This window comes from Schistocerca gregaria, chromosome 7 (assembly GCF_023897955.1).
Source record: "Schistocerca gregaria isolate iqSchGreg1 chromosome 7, iqSchGreg1.2, whole genome shotgun sequence".
Taxonomy (NCBI): Eukaryota; Metazoa; Arthropoda; class Insecta; order Orthoptera; family Acrididae; genus Schistocerca; species Schistocerca gregaria.
In genome coordinates, this window is record NC_064926.1 from 123,076,515 (window position 1) to 123,099,790 (window position 23,276).

At 42.6% G+C, this 23,276-nt stretch overlaps 1 protein-coding gene across 2 annotated transcripts in view; it reads right to left on the reverse strand.

Annotated features, from left to right (window-relative positions):
• Positions 1-23,276, reverse strand: part of LOC126282014 (semaphorin-2A-like) — a 408,361-nt gene that overhangs the window by 18,773 nt on the left and 366,312 nt on the right. For both annotated transcript variants that reach the window (XM_049981407.1, XM_049981406.1), the window contains exon 11: positions 9,380-9,531. In XM_049981407.1, coding sequence (XP_049837364.1) covers positions 9,380-9,531 — 152 coding nt within the window. The remainder of the gene's footprint in view (positions 1-9,379; positions 9,532-23,276) is intronic.

Here is a 23,276-nt window from a genome sequence, read left to right on the forward strand (position 1 = left end):
GCTCGAGCGTCACCATGAGACGAACAGCAGCAAGTGGAGCGTGTCGAGTTGGGGGAATCTGTTAGCCGTCTTCTACAGCCTCTTATTAGTTTTGAATTTTGTGTTACTATTTAGTGAAGTGCAACCAGCGGTATTTTACTGACTAGTGGTCGCTAACACCCCAGTTACCTGTCATGCATGTTAACGTATTTTTGCGGCAGTGTATTTTCTTCGTCTTGCCGATGCGTCCGGCATGACGTGTAGTTCGACAGCCTCCTTGATTGCTGTGTGGATTGTGGTTTCTTTTGTTTACCATTGGTTATAGTGGTTCCTTCTGCCTTTCGTTGTTTTAAACACCGGATTCTAAAGACGCAGTGCTGTCTGCCACTACGCCCTCACTTGAATTATTCCATCGTTGTACTGGTTATCACACGTTAGGTGCATTTGGAAAGAGGATTGATCGGCGTTTAAACTCTCCCTGGTTTGAGCTGCCATCCTGTTAGGTGACCATAACTCTTGGCTGCCTGTCTCACCGGTTACGCAGCTGTAGGGACTTTTCTCAGGTCGATCCTTAGAGCACTGTCTGTGTATCACTCCCCTTTTTTTATTTGGTCTGATTGCGTCAATTGTTTAAAAATAATATTTTGTTTAAATTATTCCTATTGCTTTTGGCCTTCAGCCAACAAATAATATGAATTATTTCTTAATGAGGCCTTCAGCTATCAGTGTAGCTTGTGTTACAGTCAGTTTTTTCAAAAGATAATTTAAAAAAAATCATTTTGGTGTTTTTAGCGTGTAGTTGTCTTCGTCATTTGTGAGGTGCTCAAATGTGTGTGAAATCTTATGGGACTTAACTGCTAAGGTCATCAGTCTCTAAGCTTACACACTACTTAACCTAAATTATCCTAAGGTCAAACACACACACCCACGCCCGAGGGAGGACTCGAACCTCTGCCGGGATCAGTCTTACAGTCCATGACTACAGCGCCCAGACCGCCCGGCTAATCCCGCGCGGTCCTCTTTTGTGATTCAGGCCTTCAGCCGTTAATTGTTCTGAAGTATTGCTTGTGGTCTTCAGCTCACAAATAATTTTGAGTTCTCTCTTAATAAGGCCTTCAGCCATCTGTGTAGCTTGTGTTGCAATATTTTTAAATGATTGTTTAAAAAAAATACTTCCTTATATAAAGTGTATGTGTTTACTGTGTAACCAACGGAAACTGATTAGGCTCCGTCCACACCTTTTCCAGATTTCCGTAAGTCCCACGTCTCAATAGGTTCTGTATGGTTTTCAAGGGAATCTTATACCATTCTTCCCACTAAATAGTCGCAAATTCCGGTGACGATGACGGCAGTGAATAGCAATCAGGCGCCCTTCTCTCTATAGCAGGTGACAAAAGCTCAACAGTATTGAGATCTGGTTACTGTGGTGGCCAAGGGAGATGCGAAAATCGATCTCTGTGCTCACAAAACCAGTCCATCCCCTGCCAACAAATCCAGTCATGGAAGATACGTGCTGTGTGAACAGGGGCCGTGTCATCTTGAAATTCCGCTTAACAGTTCAGGAACAAACATTATACCATCCGATGCACCTGATCAGGTAAAATGGTTACTTAATCCTTGGTAGTAATGTGACATTTCAGAGACCAAAGAACCCACGGAATACCACTATATGGCTGTCCAGATTATCAGGGAACCCTGGAAAAAATTGCCCAAAAGTTGAAAACTGTTTTTCCGCCATTGTTCGACATTCCAAGTTTCACGGCTTTGGCACAACATTTACCTGTTATGAGTATCCAAGTCACTGGTGAGTGCTTTTGGAAGTCCATATCGCACTGCAATTTCCTGCTCATGGAGCTCCCTTCTTTGTTGTTTGGTTACTGACTGGGTTCGCAATTGCGGCACTCATTTCTGTAGTGGGCTCTGTAGCTGACGTCCTCTTACTTTTTGTCACTATACTCTTCAATAGTCGTCTGTCACAATCACTCGACAACAATCACTGGACAACAGTATTGTCCACATCAGAGTAGTTTCCCTCGGAAGCCATACATCGGCGTAGCCGTTGTTTCCAGTCTTTGTAGCGGCGCTGAAAATCTTCAAGTAGTAGGGTCACATTGCTTTGAATGTTCTCCAGAGTTCCAAAATGACATAATTTTAAAGCTTTTTCAATTTCGGGAAACGTCATACGGACTCAGATTAGGTGAACAGGGGGCTGCGGCACAACGAGAATGTTTTTTGAAAATTTCTTGACAGAACTGGCCGTGTGACATGGGGCTACGCAGTCACCAACTGCTTAAAATGTCCGGTCTCAATTCTCTATTTTCCTTGTAAGTTTATAGGTCACCCATTGTCCTTATTCTTAGACGCCGATCTTATCTCACGAGCACACGCACAATTTCGACGGTTTATTCGATTTTTGATGCTGAAATCTTTCCTGAGAGACAACCATTTTTAAGGTGTTTTCAGCTTTCCAAAAATGATTTTTGGCAGCGGAAAAGTTGCGATCTTGATATGTAATGTTCCCCAGACGCCTGTTTCAACTTTCGAAAGGTCACACTCGTGGATTCCACAAGATTAACACGCAACTTTATTGCATAACGTTGCGCTAAATTCCGCTGCTCCATTTTCGTAACATACAACAAAAGACAGAACTTCACTGACGGCGATCTCAAAAACCACGTGATGGCTATAGAGAGCTGAAACTCGGACTGAGCATTTGGAAGTGATGAATACAACGGTTTGTACAGTTGGTACAACACAACCTTACCAGATCCTCCGCAGTGTTCTCAGTCCCATTACTTTCGTAGCACACCACGTGTATCTTAGATACAATGCATCTTGAAACGCCAAACACTTCAGCTCCCTGCGTTACGGAAGCATCCACTGTACAAATCTCAATAATATGCCCAATTTTGATTTTGTGTGTGGAACAGCAGGATCGGGGGTCTTTGCGAACGTGCAGAGCAATATCTGGCATGTCAGATATTCTGAGCCTGCGTCTGAGCGTTGACCAATGAGATGGCACAGCGCCAACTACGTCACAGGCACGCCGTGTCCCTTCGGTACAGAGTTGTGAGGCGTCATATTGCCACTCATTACAAGCCTATATGTATATATGCCGTTTCTGAGCACCAGCAAATTGAGAATCACTGGAAAACGCGTTGTTAACTGTGTGATTCGTTCCAATAAAATAATGAGAAACATCATATTCGTGGCAAAAGAATTATTGTAACTTGCGTATTACGAGAGTAAGCTATTTGAAGGCAGCGACACACTGAATATCCACCTAAAATGTATTGTTCTTGGTACAATTTGTTATAATTGAATTTCAATTAGTAACATATCTACGATTACGGTTTTCAGCAAAGGGTAACATAATATGATTATAGACGAAAGATGTGATGTTGATTTAGTGAACTGAGTTGCGTCACTGCCCAATATTACGTTAGTAGTTGGGCGGTGATTCCCGTATTGTTACTTCCAAATTTATTTTCCTATCACTCGCGTTTTTATTAGGTTCAGATACTTTATTATTAGTTTAATTTAAGTATATATTCTATAAGATTTGATGTTATGTAAATATAAGTTTACCTTTTTTTGAAGAGTGACTTTGTTCGATTGGCATAATGTACTAGACAGCTTGCGCTACTTGTATAACGATATTTTGCTCCTTTTTTCTTTTACGCTACGTAATTCACGTGTTGCAAAGATTCTGCTACTGGGTAGGAACACTGATCAAGTAAGACTGACCTTGGGGCTTTACTAAAATGTGGGAACGAGAAATAAAGTTTATCTTATGGGGAGAAGTATTCTAAATTTGTAACTTACTGTTTGTAATGGAACTTTTATAAACCAGTGTCCTTAATGATTGGACATGGTACTTTCCTTTTCGTGGACGATGGTGGAAAGGTGCGTTTTTAATAGAGCTAACGTGGGAATTTTACGCGCGCCCGTTGAGTAAACAGTGTGATTCACGAACTAGAAATATCCCTTAACTGCCGCTGGAGTGCGTTGCGATCGCGTATGCCACGTTGGGGCGCACGTACCGTGTGCACAACTCGCATCATTCCTGAGCGTTCAGCAGCACGTTGGACTCGGCATGCTCAACGTTAACGTTCGACAGCACGGTCCGTGTGCCGACGGCTTAACTGAGGCGGAGTAAGGGGAACCAGCCGCATTCGCCGCGGTAGACCGAAAACCGCCTAAAAATCCATCCACAGGCTGGCCAGAACACCATACCTCAACACTAAACCGCCGGGTGGATTCGTGCTGGGGCCGGCACGCCTTCCCGCTTGCGAAGCAGCGCGTCAGAGCGCTGCTAGCCGGGCGGGCTATTTCGAATGTACTTAACTCAGACATAATGTTCTGACAACTACACAGACAGTTTCTCTCACCACAGCTGACGCGTACAACGTACTGAGGACAGTGCACGGGTACCGCTTGTGGTCATATACAACACCGCAGCCTGCAGGCTTTGCTAGCATTGGTCTAAATATTGTAACATGCATTTCTCGCTGTGGTTCCACATATATCACCCGGTGTAGAGTAGCTGGTCATGCTGGGAAGACTACGAGTACTCACAGCTGACGGCTGGCGTTGTTGTCCGGTACCCGGTCACAAAGAGTAGAGGAGCGTACACGAGGTACTCACTTTTTTTTTTTTTTTGTCATCAGTCTACTGACTGGTTTGATGCGGCCCGCCACGAATTCCTCCCCTGTGCTAACCTCTTCATCTCAGAGTAGCACTTGCAACCTACGTCCTCAATTATTTGCTTGACGTATTCCAATCTCTGTCTTCCTCTACAGTTTTTGCCCTCTACAGCTCCCTCTAGTACCATGGAAGTCATTCCCTCATGTCTTAGCAGATGTCCTATCATCCTGTCTCTTCTCCTTATCAGTGTTTTCCACATATTCCTTTCCTCTCCGATTCTGCGTAGAACCTCCTCATTCCTTACCTTATCAGTCCACCTCATTTTCAACATTCGTCTATAGCACCACATCTCAAATGCTTCGATTCTCTTCTTTTCCGGTTTTCCTACAGTCCATGTTTCACTACCATACAATGCTGTACTCCACACTTACATCCTCAGAAATTTCTTCCTCAAATTAAGGCCAGTATTTGATATTAGTAGACTTCTCTTGGCCAGAAATGCCTTTTTTGCCATAGCGAGTCTGCTTTTGATGTCCTCCTTGCTCCGTCCGTCATTGGTTATTTCACTGCCTAGGTAGGAGAATTCCTTAACTTCATTATCTTCGTGACCATCAATCCTGATGTTAAGTTTCTCGCTGTTCTCATTTCTACTACTTCTCATTACCTGCGTCTTTCTCCGATTTACTCTCAAACCATACTGTGTACTCATTAGACTGTTCATTCCGTTCAGCAGATCATTTAATTCTTCTTCACTTTCACTCAGGATAGCAATGTCATCAGCGAATCGTATCATTGATATCCATTCACTTTGTATTTTAATTCCACTCCTGAAACTTTCTTTTATTTCCATCATTGCTTCCTCGATGTACAGATTGAAGAGTAGAGGCGAAAGGCTACAGCCTTGTCTTACACCCTTCTTAATACGAGCACTTCATTCTTGATCGTCCACTCTTATTATTCCCTCTTGGTTGTTGTACATATTGTATATGACCCGGCTCTCACTATAGCTTACCTCTGCTTTTTTCATAATCTCGAACAGCTTGCACTATTTTATATTGTCGAACGCTTTTTCCAGGTCGACAAATCCTATGAAAGTGTCTTGATTTTTCTTTAGCCTTGCTTCCATTATTAGCCGTAACGTCAGAATTGCCTCTCTCGTGCCTTTACTTTTCCTAAAGCCAAACTGATCGTCACCTAGCGTACTCTCAATTTTCTTTTCCATTCTTGTGTATATTATTTTGTAAGCAGCTTCAATGCATGAGCTGTTAAGCGGATTGTGCGATAATTCTCGCACTTGTCAGCTCTTGCCGTCTTCGGAATTGTGTAGATGATGCTTTTCCGAAAATCAGATGGTATGTCGCCAGACTCATATATTCTACACACCAACGAGGATAGTCGTTTTGTTGCCACTTCCCCTAATGATTTTAGAAATTCTGATGGAATGTTATCTATCCCTTCTGCCTTATTGGACCATAAGTCCTCCAAAGCTCTTTTAAATTCCGATTCTAATACTGGATCCCCTATCTCTTCTAAGTCGATTCCTGTTTCTTCTTCTATCACATCAGACAAATCTTCACCCTCATAGAGGCTTTCAATGTATTCTTTCCACTTATGTGCTCTCTTCTCTGCATTTAACAGTGGAGTTCAAGTTGCATTCTTAATGTTACCACCGTTGCTTTTAATGTCACCAAAGGTTGTTTTGACTTCCCTGTATGCTGAGTCTGTCCTTCCGACAATCATATCTTTTTCGATGTCTTCACATTTTTCCTGCAGCCATTTCGTCTTAGCTTCCCTGCACTTCCTATTTATTTCATTCCTCAGCGACTTGTATTTCTGTGTTCCTGATTTTCGAGGAATATGTTTGTACTTCCTCCTTTCATCAATCAACTGAAGTATTTCTTCTGTTACCCATGGTTTCTTCGGAGCTACCTTCTTTGTACCTATGTTTTCCTTTCCAACTTCTGTGACGGCCCTTTTTAGAGACATCCATTCCTCTTCAACTGTACTGCCTACTGCGCTATTCCTTATTGCTGTATCTATAGCGTTAGAGAAGTTCATACGTATCTCGTCATTCCTTAGAACTTCCATATCCCACTTCTTTGCGTATTGATTCTTCCTGACTAATGTCTTGAACTTCAGCCTACTCTTCATCACTACTATATTGTGATCTGAGTTTATATCTGCTCCTGGGTACGCCTTACAATCCAGTATCTGATTTCGGATTCTCTGTCTGAGCATGATGTAATCTAATTGAAATCTTCTTGTATCTCCCGGCCTTTTCCAAGTATACCTCCTCCTCTTGTGATTCTTGAACAGGGTATTCGCTATTACTAGCTGAAACTTGGTACAGAACTCAATTAGTCTTTCTCCTCTTTCATTCCTTGTTCCAAGCCCATATTCTCCTGTAACGTTTCCTTCTACTCCTTCCCCCACAACTGCATTCCAGTCGCTCATGACTATTAGAATTTCGTCCCCCTTTACATACTGCATTACCCTTTCAATATCCTCATACACTTTCTCTATCTGTTCATCTTCAGCTTGCGACGTCGGCATGTATACCTGAACTGTCGTTGTCGGTGTTTGTCTGCTGTCGATTCTGATTAGAACAACCCGGTCACTGAACTGTTCACAGTAACACACCCTCTGCCCTACCTTCCTATTCATAACGAATCTTACACCTGTTATACCATTTTCTGCTGCTGTTGATATTACCCGATACTCATCTGACCAGCAATCCTTGTGTTCCTTCCACTTGACTTCAGTGACCCCTACTATATCTAGATTGAGCCTTTGCATTTCCCTTTTCAGATTTTCTAGTTTCCCTACTCACTAGAGATGGGCAAACTGAAACACGTAATTGTTTCGAATCAAATGAAACAGTAGAATGCAATGTTTCGATACGCTGTTTAGAAACAGCAAAACAGTTTGTGTTTTGTAATCTAATAAACCTACATATTTTATCTACGTTATAAGTATGTCCATATAAAGACAAATGACGTGCGAGAGCTCTACACTTGGGCGTCTTGGCAGTTTCGTATTTCCTGCAGCAAATGCGCTGCTTTCGTGTTGTGTGACTTTCATACTTTTCAATTGGCTGAGGACAGCCATAGCTGAAGACAGAACAACCACCACGTACGGAACTGGAGGTGGGAGCAAACTGCAGAAACAACGGATATGCTACTGAGATTCCCACATTCCGTTAGTGTGGGTAATATACCCATCCTTCTAATTTACATGCACACAAAGGGAATGATTGGGATATCACGCCCAGTGATTATAGACTCACAAATAACGCCAAATAATTCGAATAAATAACAAAATTTAACAGAAAAAAATTTTGTCTTTCATGGTGTTTCGAATCGTTACTATAAATTCACCATGCTTCCCAGCCCTTCCCGTTCTCCATCACACTATCAGTAATATGTCAAACAGATTGCCTGCAATTATACCTACATCAAATTTATGTATATGTGTAGTAACTTTCACTCTGCACCTTTTTCTATTCAAAATGTTGTAGGCTTACTTGTGGTTCTTAATATTATTACTGTAGATGAAAAGAGAAGCATATGTTATAAAAGAAAAGTGTAATTTAATCGACTGATTTTCACATATTTATTATTTTGAATGTGAATAGTATGCGTTGTTTTATTGTTTGGTTAGTGTTTATAAAACTGATGTTACGCCATTTCGTAATAGGACAGTCAGCTAGGAACAAAGCTTTATTTTCGGGTATCTTAAGCTTCATGCTATTGCTTGTCAAAGAGATTTCGACACTCTTGAAAGTTTACAGTTTTGAACATGGCAGCAACCGTAGACGAAATTTATAATATTATTTGAAAATACAGGTCTGTGGTTGCGCAGGAAAACAAATTTTCAACTTTACCTAGGTTTCAACTGCTCTAAGGCAGCTTTCATCAGAAGTAAGAAATTTTTACATTACCTATAACAAAGTTTTAGAATAATATAAAAATTATTAATTAAACATGTGTAATAAAATTACATCATAGCTAACTGCTACGGTACAGTAGACAAAGAAAGCATACTTACATAGAGTAAATAGTTATGAAATGGTTTAGAGCAACAGTGCTCACGTTAAAGATAAAAATATATTTGTACATTATAGAATTTTCCTAGGAATGCACAACTTGATTAAGACGTGCCGGTAAGGGTTGTGTGTGCGGCCGGCACTGTAGCAGCATCAGACTGACAGGCGCGCGTGCCGTCCATGTTAGCAAGTCGGCACCTTGCATCTAGTATTGAATGCTTGCAATTTACACTGACAACAGCTGTCAGAAGCATTGGAAGAGGAGCGCACGTAATGTGCTGATTGCATTATGTCAGATAGTATGTAACAGTTCGAAAGTTGAACAAAATATTATACTGTAAAACAGGGAGAGAGAGAACAATATAATAAATAAAACTCTTGAAAGTGTTTCATGAAGTGTTAGTTGTGTTTCAGTACCTGTGCCGAGCCCGAATCTCGTACGACACAGAGCGGAATGAAACATCACTGTTTCGATGCAATTAGTCCGTTCCAAGCACAGGTGGACTGAAACAGCCTTATTCTGAAACAACGATACAGTTTCTGTGTCCGGCTTGAGATCGAATCTGGTGCGGTTATCCGAGACAGGGGCGGAATGAAACACCACTGTTTCGAAACAGTGAACCACAGCCGTTCCGAAACAGTGAAGCAGTTCCACGTATCGATACACTGTATCGGAACATAGAAACAGTGGCCAAGTCTAGTACTCACCCTGGGGAGTATGCCCTGCAGCGTCGGTCGGCGCGGTCCCAGCCACAGTAGGGATCCCTGGCGCAGCGCAGGCAGCTGTCGTAGCGGCGCGCGCACGCCTCCAGCGCCAGCTGCCGCACCCCGCCGTCAGAGGCCACGTACAGCGAGCCGTACTGCGGGCAGGCGCAGCAACAGGTCCCTCACGTCGCACTCGCCAGCAGGTGCAAGCGCAGCAGCCACAGACAATAAGAAGAAGACACTCCTTCCACTGACACAACATCAATTGCTACAACCCAAATTTCAATCTACCCTATAACTCCAGATTGCTGGCAGTAGGGCGAAGACAAGGGAGGCAGGAAATGAGCTGCAAAACTAAGAATACGCACAGAGCGCTTCATACAGAAGAATGGGACTTGGACGTAGCCAGTGCAAGAGGATTATTTAACTGCATCGAAGCACTTTACTGTTGACTATCTTAATGGATTTTACTGTTGTCGACAGTTTCAGCAGCGCAAGGTGGTTTTTCAGTTACTTTTCTGATGATACCTTAGGGGCTAACGTTAATGATGATGTTATCTATTTATGCATTACTGAACCAATAACTGGTAGGTACTATGTCTTTCTTCTCATGGTTTCTTGATTCTTTGTTATGACTTCATTATTTATTTTCCTTGGTTAAATGTGTGTGCGCGCGCCTGTGTGTGTGTGTGTGTGTGTGTGTGTGTGTGTGTGTGTGTGTGTGTGTGCGTAGCCGGGTGGGTTGCGTTGGTAGGTACGTTCTCGTATCTGTGGTCATCTTAGCCTTCTGGTGTAATGGGTGCTGTCATCTGTAGATTTAAGTACCGGATCACATACAGGGTGAAAAGTATTTAAACCGACAAACTCTGGGAGGTTGTAGAGGACATAAAAACAAATATTTTTCCCTAATGTCATTTTCTTCTATGAGGATTATTTAAAGCGGTGGAGGCCGTATACGCCCTTCAGTTGTAGGCAGCTGCTGTCCACCAGTGTATTAGTGCATTGTCTCTCTTTACAAATGTAGCGATACACCTGGAGTGAGAACACTGATATACACTCCTGGAAATTGAAATAAGAACACCGTGAATTCATTGTCCCAGGAAGGGGAAACTTTATTGACACATTCCTGGGGTCAGATACATCACATGATCACACTGACAGAACCACAGGCACATAGACACAGGCAACAGAGCATGCACAATGTCGGCACTAGTACAGTGTATATCCACCTTTCGCAGCAATGCACGCTGCTATTCTCCCATGGAGACGATCGTAGAGATGCTGGATGTAGTCCTGTGGAACGGCTTGCCATGCCATTTCCACCTGGCGCCTCAGTTGGACCAGCGTTCGTGCTGGACGTGCAGACCGCGTGAGACGACGCTTCATCCAGTCCCAAACATGCTCAATGGGGGACAGATCCGGAGATGTTACTGGCCAGGGTAGTTGACTTACACCTTCTAGAGCACGTTGGGTGGCACGGGATACATGCGGACGTGCATTGTCCTGTTGGAACAGCAAGTTCCCTTGCCGGTCTAGGAATGGTAGAACGATGGGTTCGATGACGGTTTGGATGTACCGTGCACTATTCAGTGTCCCCTCGACGATCACCAGAGGTGTACGGCCAGTGTAGGAGATCGCTCCCCACACCATGATGCCGGGTGTTGGCCCTGTGTGCCTCGGTCGTATGCAGTCCTGATTGTGGCGCTCACCTGCACGGCGCCAAACACGCATACGACCATCATTGGCACCAAGGCAGAAGCGACTCTCATCGCTGAAGACGACACGTCTCCATTCGTCCCTCCATTAACGTCTGTCGCGACACCACTGGAGGCGGGCTGCACGATGTTGGGGCGTGAGCGGAAGACGGCCTAACGGTGTGCGGGACCGTAGCCCAGCTTCATGGAGACGGTTGCGAATGGTCCTCGCCGATACCACAGGAGCAACAGTGTCCCTAATTTGCTGGGAAGTGGCGGTGCGGTCCCCTACGGCACTGCGTAGGATCCTACGGTCTTGGCGTGCATCCGTGCGTCGCTGCGGCCCGGTCCCAGGTCGACGGGCACGTGCACCTTCCGCCGACCACTGGCGACAACATCGATGTACTGTGGAGACCTCACGCCCCACGTGTTGAGCAATTCGGCGGTACGTCCACCCGGCCTCCCGCATGCCCACTATACACCCTCGCTCAAAGTCCGTCAACTGCACATACGGTTCCCGTCCACGCTGTCGCGGCATGCTACCAGTGTTAAAGACTGCGATGGAGCTCCGTATGCCACGGCAAACTGGCTGACACTGACGGCGGCGGTGCACAAATGCTGCGCAGCTAGCGCCATTCGACGGCCAACACCGCGGTTCCTGATGTGTCCGCTGTGCCGTGCGTGTGATCATTGCTTGTACAGCCCTCTCGCAGTGTCCGGAGCAAGTATAGTGGGTCTGACACACCGGTGTAAATGTGTTCTTTTTTCCATTTCCAGGAGTGTAGATGGTGCGTACTACGTAGCGCATCACAACGGACGAGCTGCACAGCGGGTTTATCATCAACAATATCCTAATCGCCGTATACCGTATCATACGACCCTTGCTGATGTGTACCAACGTCTCCATGAGACCGGGTCATTTTGCAGATTACCTGGACAGGGAGGCCGTCGCACGGTAAGAACGCTGTAAGTTAAGGGAGCTGTCTTGCAGCATGTGGAGCGGGATCCTTCAATCAGCACTCGTGCAATTGCACGTAACATAGGGACGAATCAAACGAATGCAAGAACAGTCCTTCGAGAACAATTGTTACGCTCATTTCATTTACAGCCTGTCCACAACCTGGAACCAGTTGATTATCCACACAGAGCACAGTTTTCGCAGTGGTACCTGGAACAGTGTGAAATGCATCCTACATTTCCATCCTCTGTGTTGTTTACCGATGAATCAACGTTCGGGGATGATGGAGGCTTCAACATGTACAATTAGCATTTTTGGCGTGCGGATAACCAATATGCCGCAGTTACTATCGCTCATCAAGTGCGGTTCTTCGTTAATGTGTGGGTCGGTGTTGTTGGGAACTGTTTAATTGGGCCGCATCTGCTACCTAGTTGCTGTCTCTTGGTCATAAAAATATGGAAAAGTGTTTGTTGTTTTAATTAATTTGCCGCCAGAGAAGTCTTCCTCTACCGGTTTAAATACTCCTCATAGGAAAAAAATGACGTTAGGGAAAAATATTTGTTTTGATGTCTCCCACAACCTCCCAGAGTTTTTCGGTTTAAATTTTTTTCACCCTGTATATTGATGAGGTGAAACACTGGGACCACTTGCTTAACGGCGTGTTGATTGAAATGGTTCAACTGGCTCTAAGCACTATGGGACTTAACATCTGAGGTCATCAGTCCCCTAGAACTCAGAACTACTTAAGCCCAACTAACCTACGCACACCACACACATCCATGCCCGAGGCAGGATTGGAACCTGCGACCGTAGCGGTCGCGATGTTAAAGACTGAAGCGCCTAGAAGCGATCGAATGTTCCAAGTTTTAAGAGCGGTACCTAAATGACTGTGCTCGATTATTATTCAACAAGTGCTTAACAATTTTCTGGAGTTATGTGACACCCGATGTCTATGAAAACGTCTCGCAGTTTCCGTAAATTCCGGACCGGTGACTTGCGAGAGCACAGCTAGGGCCGAAGATCGTCCCAGTTATGTTCCATCGGGATCATACACTAATTTCCATTCTGCATCATTCGCATTAAGGGGGGAGGACGTCAAACGGGCCGACTTGGGCAGGAGAGGCACCACACGACATTTTAATTTCCACTGTCTATACTTTTACAAATAAATTCATAAAACTTCGTCAACACGACCAGGAAGGATTCAGAATTCAAACTCATAGCAATGTAAGTTCTAAAGCATAACAAAATATTTTTTTTTTACGAGTGAAATTTCATCATTTTTTCACTTACTATTGGCTGCATTTGGTGCTATGGGTACACGTTTCTTCACAAGTAAGAGAGATTCTTCAATGAATTTTGCACTGCATACAAACCATACTTACAGGCTTATGAAACTCTATAATTTATTTAATTAATGAAAAAATGAATGAGCTGTTACATTTTAAACTTCATCTTTAGAAAAAACGCAAATTTTATGGTTAATTATCTTAATTTTAGCACAGTTTTTAATAGATTTGGAAAATTATACAGTTTCGTACACCTGTAAGTATGGTTTGTATGCTGTGCAAAATTAATAGAAGAATCTCCATTACTTATGAAGAAAAGTGTACCTATAGCAACGAATGCAGCCAATAGTAAGTGAAAAAATGATGGCGTTTCCCATGTAAAAAAAAAATATTTTGTTATATTTTTGAACTTCCACTGCTATGAGCGTGAATCCTGAACCCATCCTGGTCATGATGACAAAGTTTTATGAATTTATTTGCAAAAGTATAGACAGCGGAAATTAAAATGTTCTGTGGTGTTTCTCCTGCTCCAAGTCGGCCAGTTAGACGTCCTACCCCCCTTAAACCATATCATTCTGTGAGATGCCCACACAATCAAGTAAGACATTAAGAATGAAGGGGTGCAGGGGATCAGTCTGCAATGATGTCCATGTAGTCCCCAGCTCGTGTGGTGTCTTTGACTAACAGATCCCACCAAGGTTACTGGCCCCGATAGCTTAATACTGCTCCACATATCGTGCAGTACATGTTTCGAGCAGCAGATCGCCTCGATGTCACTGTATCTACACACGAACATCGACCTGGTGTAACAAGAAATGTGATTCATACGAGCACGAGACACAATTCAGTTTATTCATGGTCAATAGTCAGTAGCCACAGCGAGAATTCTAAGCTCGAGGAAAGTGGGAGAAAACGTACTGACGTAAAAGGTTCAGACAGCTTAAAAAAAAAAAAAAAAAACTAGAGAATATTACGAGTAGGTTTTGAGATGTACAGCGTTGTCCATTGATCGTGACCGAGCCAAATATCTCACGAAATACGCATCAGACGAAAGTGTAAGGTGTCAGGCAAATCCAACACCTTCCATGAAAACTCTGACATGATAAGCAAATCCAGTAGTATGTCACATGGCTCCGAATAAATCGTGACATTAAATTAACCAAAGTAATAAGAGTAATGAGTGAGCAAATGGAATACCACAGACTAACACAAGAATGTCTAAATGCATATCATACCTTCCCACCGTGAGACAGACGCAGTTCCGAGGGGAGAAACGAGAACAGAAGCCAAGAGCAGAACCGTGTTAAGCTAGAAGGCCCTACGATAAGGGACGGTCTGGACACCCACGTCGCCAGCTGACCACTACGGCCACACCACCCGCAAGTTTTAGCGTGAGACTTTTTCGCGTCTCTGTTACGTTACAAACTTTAAAAAAATTGCCCCACCACGAAAAGTACAACGTTTCTCATTGGATAGACAGAATTTTTGTAGGCGGAGCTTAAGGTTAACATTGAGACCCTGATTGCTCACATGAAAACACAGCCAGATAGTTTTTTTTTTTTTTAAACCAAGTTCGGTAAATGGTAGTAAGGAGAAGTGAGGAGAGGCGAGTTGTTTCCGAGATGGCGAGGTGAGCAGAGCTGTGCGCAGGCCGCCGCCCTGACGCTGCCTAAACACGGACAAGGTAATGAACGCACGCGATGCCGCATTTTTGAGCGCATAAAGCTTCACTCAGAACTGGAGAAGTCTTATCTGTTACACCCCCTTTTTGCGTAATGCTAGTGTCGATCGTCAATTAAAGCTCATGGTGTTAACATTTGCCACTTGAAGTAAAAATCTGAAACGCGATGATTTTACTGTTATGTAGCTATTGAGAAGCCACATCAGCAACTGTAATTTACGACAAGTTAGATAAGTAATTAAAGATAATTGAGGGTTACTGTAGATCATTTTGATAATTTTCTCTTTTGTGAAACTTAATTTAAACCTAGATTATAGATGGGATATGGCATAGGTCATCCTTCGATCCATTGTAGAACTTGGGAACCCACCCAGGGAATATTCGTTCACATTTTTGTTGAACGCAGGTGGTTTTTACTATCCTGTATTGAAACATTTCCTTTTATCAATAGTGCTTTTTCGACGTTATTTTACCAGCTAACTAAAAATAGGACAGCCTTGAACCCGTTCCACTACATTTAGTTAGTATTAAGATTCTTTTACAGGGAGTGCAGTGGAGCTGACGCTGAAATCTTTAAGTATTTGGTTATATCATCGCTAGTCTCACTGAACTCTTCTGAACTCTACATGTCATGTGTGGTCTGGCGTCTCCTTACCAGCAACAGGTCCCAGGTTCAAACTCGTCAATTCCCTATAAAAACAAGCTCAGAGCGTCGTTGCGTGAATGTGGTAGGGAGACACGATATAGTACAAACACACACCACCATGAATGTTTAGAAAATGGCGACCCTGCCAGGATGGAAAAAGACCATGATCGAAGGTCGACCACATGCCTAACTAGATCAGAAAAATACTTGCTGAAAAATTTTCGTAGTAAAATTTGTTTTCTTATGTTATAGATAGTCGAAAACAGTAGCTGCAACGATAGATAGTAAGAAAGTATACAATAGAGACATTGTAGGAGAGACAATAGCATAATTAAGTAATGAATTTTAATATTGTTAAAATTAAGTTCTCTCTCCAATGCAAGCGCACAGGTGGCGGATACATCGTTGACAAGTTCGTTCTGACCCAACAAGTAAGTGAATGGTTTGTCAAGTCGTGTGAACAAAAAGTTTATGAAACGCCTGAGATCGTATGAGCGCATGTTGACGCGAAATAGGGCGCGTGAATTGCTTTTAAAACAAAAAATAAGGGATTCGGAAAGATTAGCAATGGCAGATCGAGACCTTGACCGAATTGAGGTAGAGACCCAGCATGAAAATGGACAGAGAATAGAAGACAGTACAACAGACGATGCAGTATCGCGAGAAATAGGACAGATAACGCACCATAACAAGGATACTGTACGCCAAGGCACAGAAAACCTAGGTCAGCATACGACCGAGGAGCAGGAAAGTAGAGAGACAGTCGAAGAGGATTCTAATTTGCGTCTTGAATACGTAGAACTCATAGTACAAGTAATCAGAGCTCCCTCACCACAGAGTACAATGAACGTGAGCAGAAACGTGTCACAGCACAGTTCAGTGCAATCGGTTGCGAACCAACAATTGGGCGAAAATACAGAGCGTAGGACGTCGGAAGAAAACGCAATAGGACCCACCAATCTGGCAGAATTATTGCAACAAATTACGGAAACCATGACAAGGCAAAATAAAGACATAGCGAACCAAATTCAAATTCAGAATGCAGAAATCACGAGACAAATGCGTGAGATTAAAGAAAAAAACAAAAAAAAAATCATTTACACCTAAGTCGTATTGAAGACGAGGCAAAAGAATCTTGAGAAGTGATAGGAAACTTAATAACAGCTTACAATCAATTGAGAACAGACATTGACAAGGTACAAGTGGACGTACAAACATTGCGTAATGACATTCAGGACGAGATCAAAACATTACGTAACAACACCCACGGAGAAGTCAAGAAAGTAGAGAAACAGATAAACGAAATTACTAGACAAGCAGCAGGCACAGCGCGTGAAATTGTTGAAAACAGTGTGTTACACAAACGTATCACAAAAGCAGCGCTGAAAAGATATAATAACTTCATAGTCAAAATAGAAGCGCAGACGAAGCGACAATTTCAGAAATTGCGAACAGAGTTGTTGCAAACCATTGAAGAGCGTAGTGAACAGGATCGAACAAGCACAGAGTCAGGAACCACATCCGTATTTGTAACAGCACCGGAAAAACATGCAATTAACGAAGATATAACAAATTTGTGATTCCAATCACAGGATGAAGTTAACATAAGTGAAATCAGACAGCCTGCACAGCAACAAACACGTTTCGAAATTCTTGATGAACAAACGTCATCACAAACACATGTGGATCCACAAATGTATATTTCAAGACAGTTTGGATCGTGCATTGAAGCAGCAAGATTAGCCAGACAAGATACCCAACCAATAAGTGACAATGGAAAGCCAGGTCGCGAAGAGTACAGTGCAATGCATTCAGCTACACGTTCACAACCGATGGAAGAAAATTATTGCGTACCACTCCAACGATACTACGCAAGGGTAGGCGAGAGTTACAGTGGACAGTACCTAATGGATCTACCCACAACCGGAAGGAACGACGGGAGAAATGAACAGATACAAAACTGGCGAAGAATCGCGAATTTCATATGGAACTATGACGAAGTACGACAACGATCTTTTCCTCGCAGTCAGAAATTTTCAACACTTTCGAGAAGGAAACTCATTACATCCACGAACTTTTATTGAGAAATTCCGAGTAGGATTACCAGAACACTGGACGCTAGCACACAAATTAGACTATATGTGCACACGTGTCAGGAACAGTCGCAGAATGCATGCAGAATGTTGCAGTGACATGCCGATCGTAAGAAGATTTCAGAGAGAAGTTTCTCTCACGATATTGGTCCAGCGAAGCACAGAACAGAGTGAAGTACGAATTATTACAGAACCCATATTTCGAACATTCAGGAGACAAGAGTCCGGTGAAATTTTTCGAATTAATGGTAAAGAAAAATCAATGCTTTGATGTACCATAAAGTAACGGAGAGCTGATTAAATTATGCGCGATGAAGCTACCATTGAAATACCTGCATTCATTAGTAGGTCGCGGAGGCCATGACGTCGAAGCATTTAAAAGTATTGTAAGGGAACTAGAGTTCATATTTTCGGAAGATGACGCAAGAAAAAGACTAAGCGCACGTGAAAACGAAAGCAAAAAGCAGTGGAATCCACAAGACACAGTACGAAGATACAATAATTACGAACCACGTGATAACTTCGCACCAAGAAACGACAACAGATTTCAACAAAGAACTGGTTATGGATTTAGAAGAGAATATGGCAATAACTATAATTCACCCAGGAACGGCAACAACTATTACAGAGGGAATAACGACAACTGGAACGGGTACTGGAGAACCAATAGACCGACAAATTATCAACAATGAAACCACTATCAACAAGCTGAACAAGAAAAGAGAATACAAATAGAAGAGGTGGAGATACGACCACCAAACCCCGATAAACGTTCGAATTGACAGCTAAGTGCCCATGCCAAAGAGAATGACGAACCGACCCAGGACAATAGCAGCACCTTGAACAGAGAAGTAAAAATCTTATCACGAGAAGAGAAGAAGGAAGAAACAAATCCGCAGGGACCACATGAAAACGAAGACAAGAACATAACAATATCGTGTTAGGACGATATTAATTGGGAGAATACTGACGAGGAAGATGAATTACCAGAGGCATGCACAACGAATGTAGGAGGAAAGGACGAAGTAATGAGTAATGCAGAGCTATTTGAGATGGAAACCAGAGAAAGCGAATTCAATGAGGATAATGCGCAGTTGACAGAAGTTAAAAATAAGTTACGAGTGGGCCCACAACCCAACGTATATAATGAAGGAAGTTATGAAGCGATAATTAGAGCATTTAGATGCGATTATGTGGAAGTAGCGACGAAGAAGGAGAAGATAGACGAGGGTGAGGAAAAAGTAGAGGATGGAGAAGAAAGCCTAAATGAAGGAAGAAATAGAGAAGAAAAAAATAAAAGAGAGAGAAGCAGCAGTCGAAGCTTATCCTAGAGAAAGTTCGAATTCACAAGGGAAATTCCTAAAAAGACTCATGTATGATTCAGTGCAGGATTCTTTGATGCAAGAGGAAGAAGAACCGAACCAACCCTTTCAAATTCAACCAATTGTGAAGGCCATGGTAAAGCATATCCCAGTCAGTATTGTAATTGATAGCGGAAGTGAACTGACTGCAATCTCAGAAAATTTATTCATGCAGTGTAATGCCAATGAGGAATAGCCAGTTCTGAAAACACGTAAGATTAAAGTAAGAGATCCTATTAGAAACAATTCTGCGGAAGTTACAAGACAAACAAGGTTAACTCTTTAGTGCCAAGGTCAAAAGATCGAAGCCAACTTCGTGATTATACCTAAACTAACTGTAGATTTGATTATAGGTGCAGATTTTTTAAATGAGAGACGAGCGATAATAGATATGGGGAAAGGTAGCGTAACATTCGGGAATGTCACACTTCTCTTTGAGCAAAAGCTAAAATTAGAAGAAATACCAGTTATAAACAAACAATTAAGAATGACGCAAGATAAAGAGGGTGAAGAATTAGAATCGTATGCACAAAAGTCCATAAAGAAATCGACGAAAAATAGCAAGTAGTTCAAGGTATTTCGGAACACAGTGAAAGAGAATTGGAGATTATGTTACGAGATAAAGCAGAGGTATTTTTACCTAAGACTGGCAGTATTAAACACTTTCAGTACAACATTGAAGATTAATTTTGTTACTGGTAAATAATCAGCACAGTATTTCAAGATTATGTTGCAGATAAGATCGTCAGGAGAAAGAAGAATGAAGAGAGAGGAAGGTGGGAAAAAGAAAGTAGTTTCAATAATAGTACAAATAGTACCATAGATTAAGGTGAAGGGATAAAGCGTAGATAGTGTTACAGCATAAAATACTTAAATGCTATACACCACGACACTACACAAAAATAAAAAAATAAAAACGATTTTGAGGATTCTTGAGTAGACGTTAAGACTCAAAATATCTTAGAATTGTAACATGGAAAGGGCGCCGAAATTTGTAAAGCTTTTTTAAAAAAAAGGCGCAAAACAATGTAGGTACTAGACATATGTGAGATGATTATAAGTAAAACTTTTTGTAAGAACCATTGTAAAAGCTCCAACAAAAACCAGATGCAAAGACCCACAAGTTGCAACGCGAGAAGTATCAAGAAATCGTGACATTAAATTAACCAAAGTAATACGAGTAATGAGTGAGCAAATGGAATACCACAGACTAACACAAGAGTGCCTAAATGCATGTCATACTTTCCCATCGTGAGACAGACGCAGTTCCGGGGGGAGAAACGAGAACAGAAGCCGAGAGCACAACTGTGTTAAGCTAGAAGGCCCTACGATAAGGGACGCACTGGACACCCACGTCGCCAGCTGACCACTACGGCCACACCACCCGCAAGTTTTAGCGCGAGACTTTTCGCGTCTCCGTTACGTCAAGGACCACCCCCCAGCCCATGTTAAAAGCTACAGCCCTCCAGAAAAACAGTATAGATCTTACGATAACACAAAAAGGGCCACGCCACCCGCAAGTTTTAGCGTGAGACTTTTTCGCGTCTCTGTTACGTTGCAGACATTGCCCCACCACGAAAAGTATAACGTTTCTCATTGGGTAGACAGAATTTTTGTAGGCGGAGCTTAAGGTTAACATTGAGACCCTGATTGCTCACATGAAAACACAGCCAGATAGTTTTTTTAAAACCAAGTTCGGTAAATGGTAGTAAGGAGAAGTGAGGAGAGGCGAGTTGTTTCCGAGATGGCGAGGTGAGCGGAGCTGTGCGCAGGCCGCCGCCCTGACGCTGCCTAAACACGGACAAGGTAATGAATGCACGCGATGCCGCATTTTTGAGCGCATAAAGCTTCACTCAGAACCGGAGAAGTCTCATCTGTTACACCCCCCTTTTTGCGTAATGCTAGTGTCGATCGTCAATTAAAGCTCATGGTGTAAAAATCTGAAACGCGATGATTTTTCTGTTATGTAGTTATTGAGAAGCCACATCAGCAATTGTAATTTACGACAAGTTAGATAAGTAATTAAAGATAATTGAGGGTCACTGTAGACCATTTTGATAGTTTTCTCTTTTGTGAATCTTAATTTAAACATAGTTATAGATGTGATATGGCATAGGTCATCCTTCGATCCATTGTAGAACTTGGGAACCCACTCAGGGAATATTCGTTCACATTTTTGTTGAACGCAGGTGGTTTTAACCATCCTGTATTGAAACGTTTTCTTTTATCAATAGTGCAATTTATAAACAATCTTTTGTGAGTAGAATAAAATTTCCAATGGTAAACTTAACTGCTTTTTCGACGTATTTTACCAGCTAACTAAAAATAGGACAGCCTTGGACCCCTTCCACTAAATTTAGTTAGTATTAAGATTCTTTTACAGGGTGTGCAGTGGAGCTGACGCTGAAATCATTAAGTATTTGGTTATATCATCGTGAGTCTCACTAAACTCTTCTGAATTCTACATGTCTGTCTGGCGTAGCGTCTCCTTGCCAGCAACAGGTCCCAGGTTCAAACTCGTCAATTCCCTAAAAAAACACGCTCAGAGCATCGTTGCGCGAAAGTGGTAGGGAGACACGATATAGAACAAACAGACACCACCATGAATGTTTAGAAAAGAATTGCAAACGAACGTAACTTGTTTAGCTTGAAGGGGGACACCAGATGGCGCTATGGTTGGCGCGCTAGATGGCGCTGCCATAGGTCAAACGGATATCAAACGCGTTTTTTTTTTAAAAAAAAAAAATAGGAACCCGCATTTTTATTGCATATTTGTGTAGTTCGTAAGGAAATATGAATGTTTTAGATGGACCACTTTTTTCGCTTTTTGATAGATGGCGCTGTAATAGTCACAAACATATGGCTCACAATTTTAGACGAACGGTTGGTAACATGTAGGTCTTTTAAATTAAAATACAGAACGTAGTTACGTTTGAACATTTTATTTCGGTTGTTCCAATGTGATACATGTACCCTTGTGAACTTATCATTTCTGAGAACGCATGCTGCTACAACGTGAATACCTGTAAATACCACATTAATGCAATAAATGCTCAAAACGATGTCCGTCAACCTCATTGCATTTGGCTTGTAACGACATTCCTCTCAACAGCGAGTAGTTGATCTTCCGTAATGTTCGCACAGGCATTGACAATGCGCTGACGCATGTTGTCAGGCGTTGTCGGTGGATCACCATAGGAAATATCCTTAAACTTTCGCCACAGAAATAAATCCGGTGACGTCAGGTACGGTGAACATGCGGGCCACTTAGACGACCAATCCACCTCTCATGAAATATGCTATTCAATAACGCTTCAACCGCACGCGAGCTATGTGCCGGACATTCATCATGTTGGAAGTATTTCGCCCTTCTGTCATGCAGTGAAACATTTTGTAGTAACATCGGTAGAACATTGTGTAGGAAATCAGCATACATTGCGCCATTAAGATTGCCATCGATAAAATGGAGCCAATTATCCTTCCTCCCATAATGCCGCTCCATACATTAAGCCGCCAAGGTCGCTGATTTCCCACTTGTCACAGGCATCGAGGATTTTCCGTTGCTCGATAGCTCATATTATGCCGGTTTACGTTACCGCTGTTGGTGAATGACGCTTCGTCGCTAAATAGAACGCGTGCAAAAATTTGTCATCGTCCCGTTATTTCTCATGTGCCCAGTGTCAGAGCTGTACACGATGTTCAAAGTCGTCGCCATGCAATTCCTGGTGCATAGAAATATGGTAGGGATGCAATCGATGTTGATGTAGCATTCTCAACACCTATGGTTTTGATATTCCCGGTTCTCACGCAGTTTGTCTGCTACTGATGTGCCGATTAGCCGCGACAGCAGCTAAAACACCTACTTGGGCGTCGTCATTTGTTGCAGGTCGTGGTGACGTTTCACATGTGGCTGAACACTTCCTCTTTCCTTAAATAACGTAACTATCCGGCGAACGGTCCGGAAACTTGGATGATGTTGTCCAGGATACTGAGCAGCATACATAGCACACGCCCGTTGGGAATTTGATTTCAATAGCCATACATTAACACAATATCGACCTTTTCCGCAATTGGTAAACGGTCCATTTTAACACGAGTAATATATCAAGAAGCAAATAGTGTCCACACTGGCTGAATGTTACGTGATACGACGTACTTATATGTTTGCGACTATTACA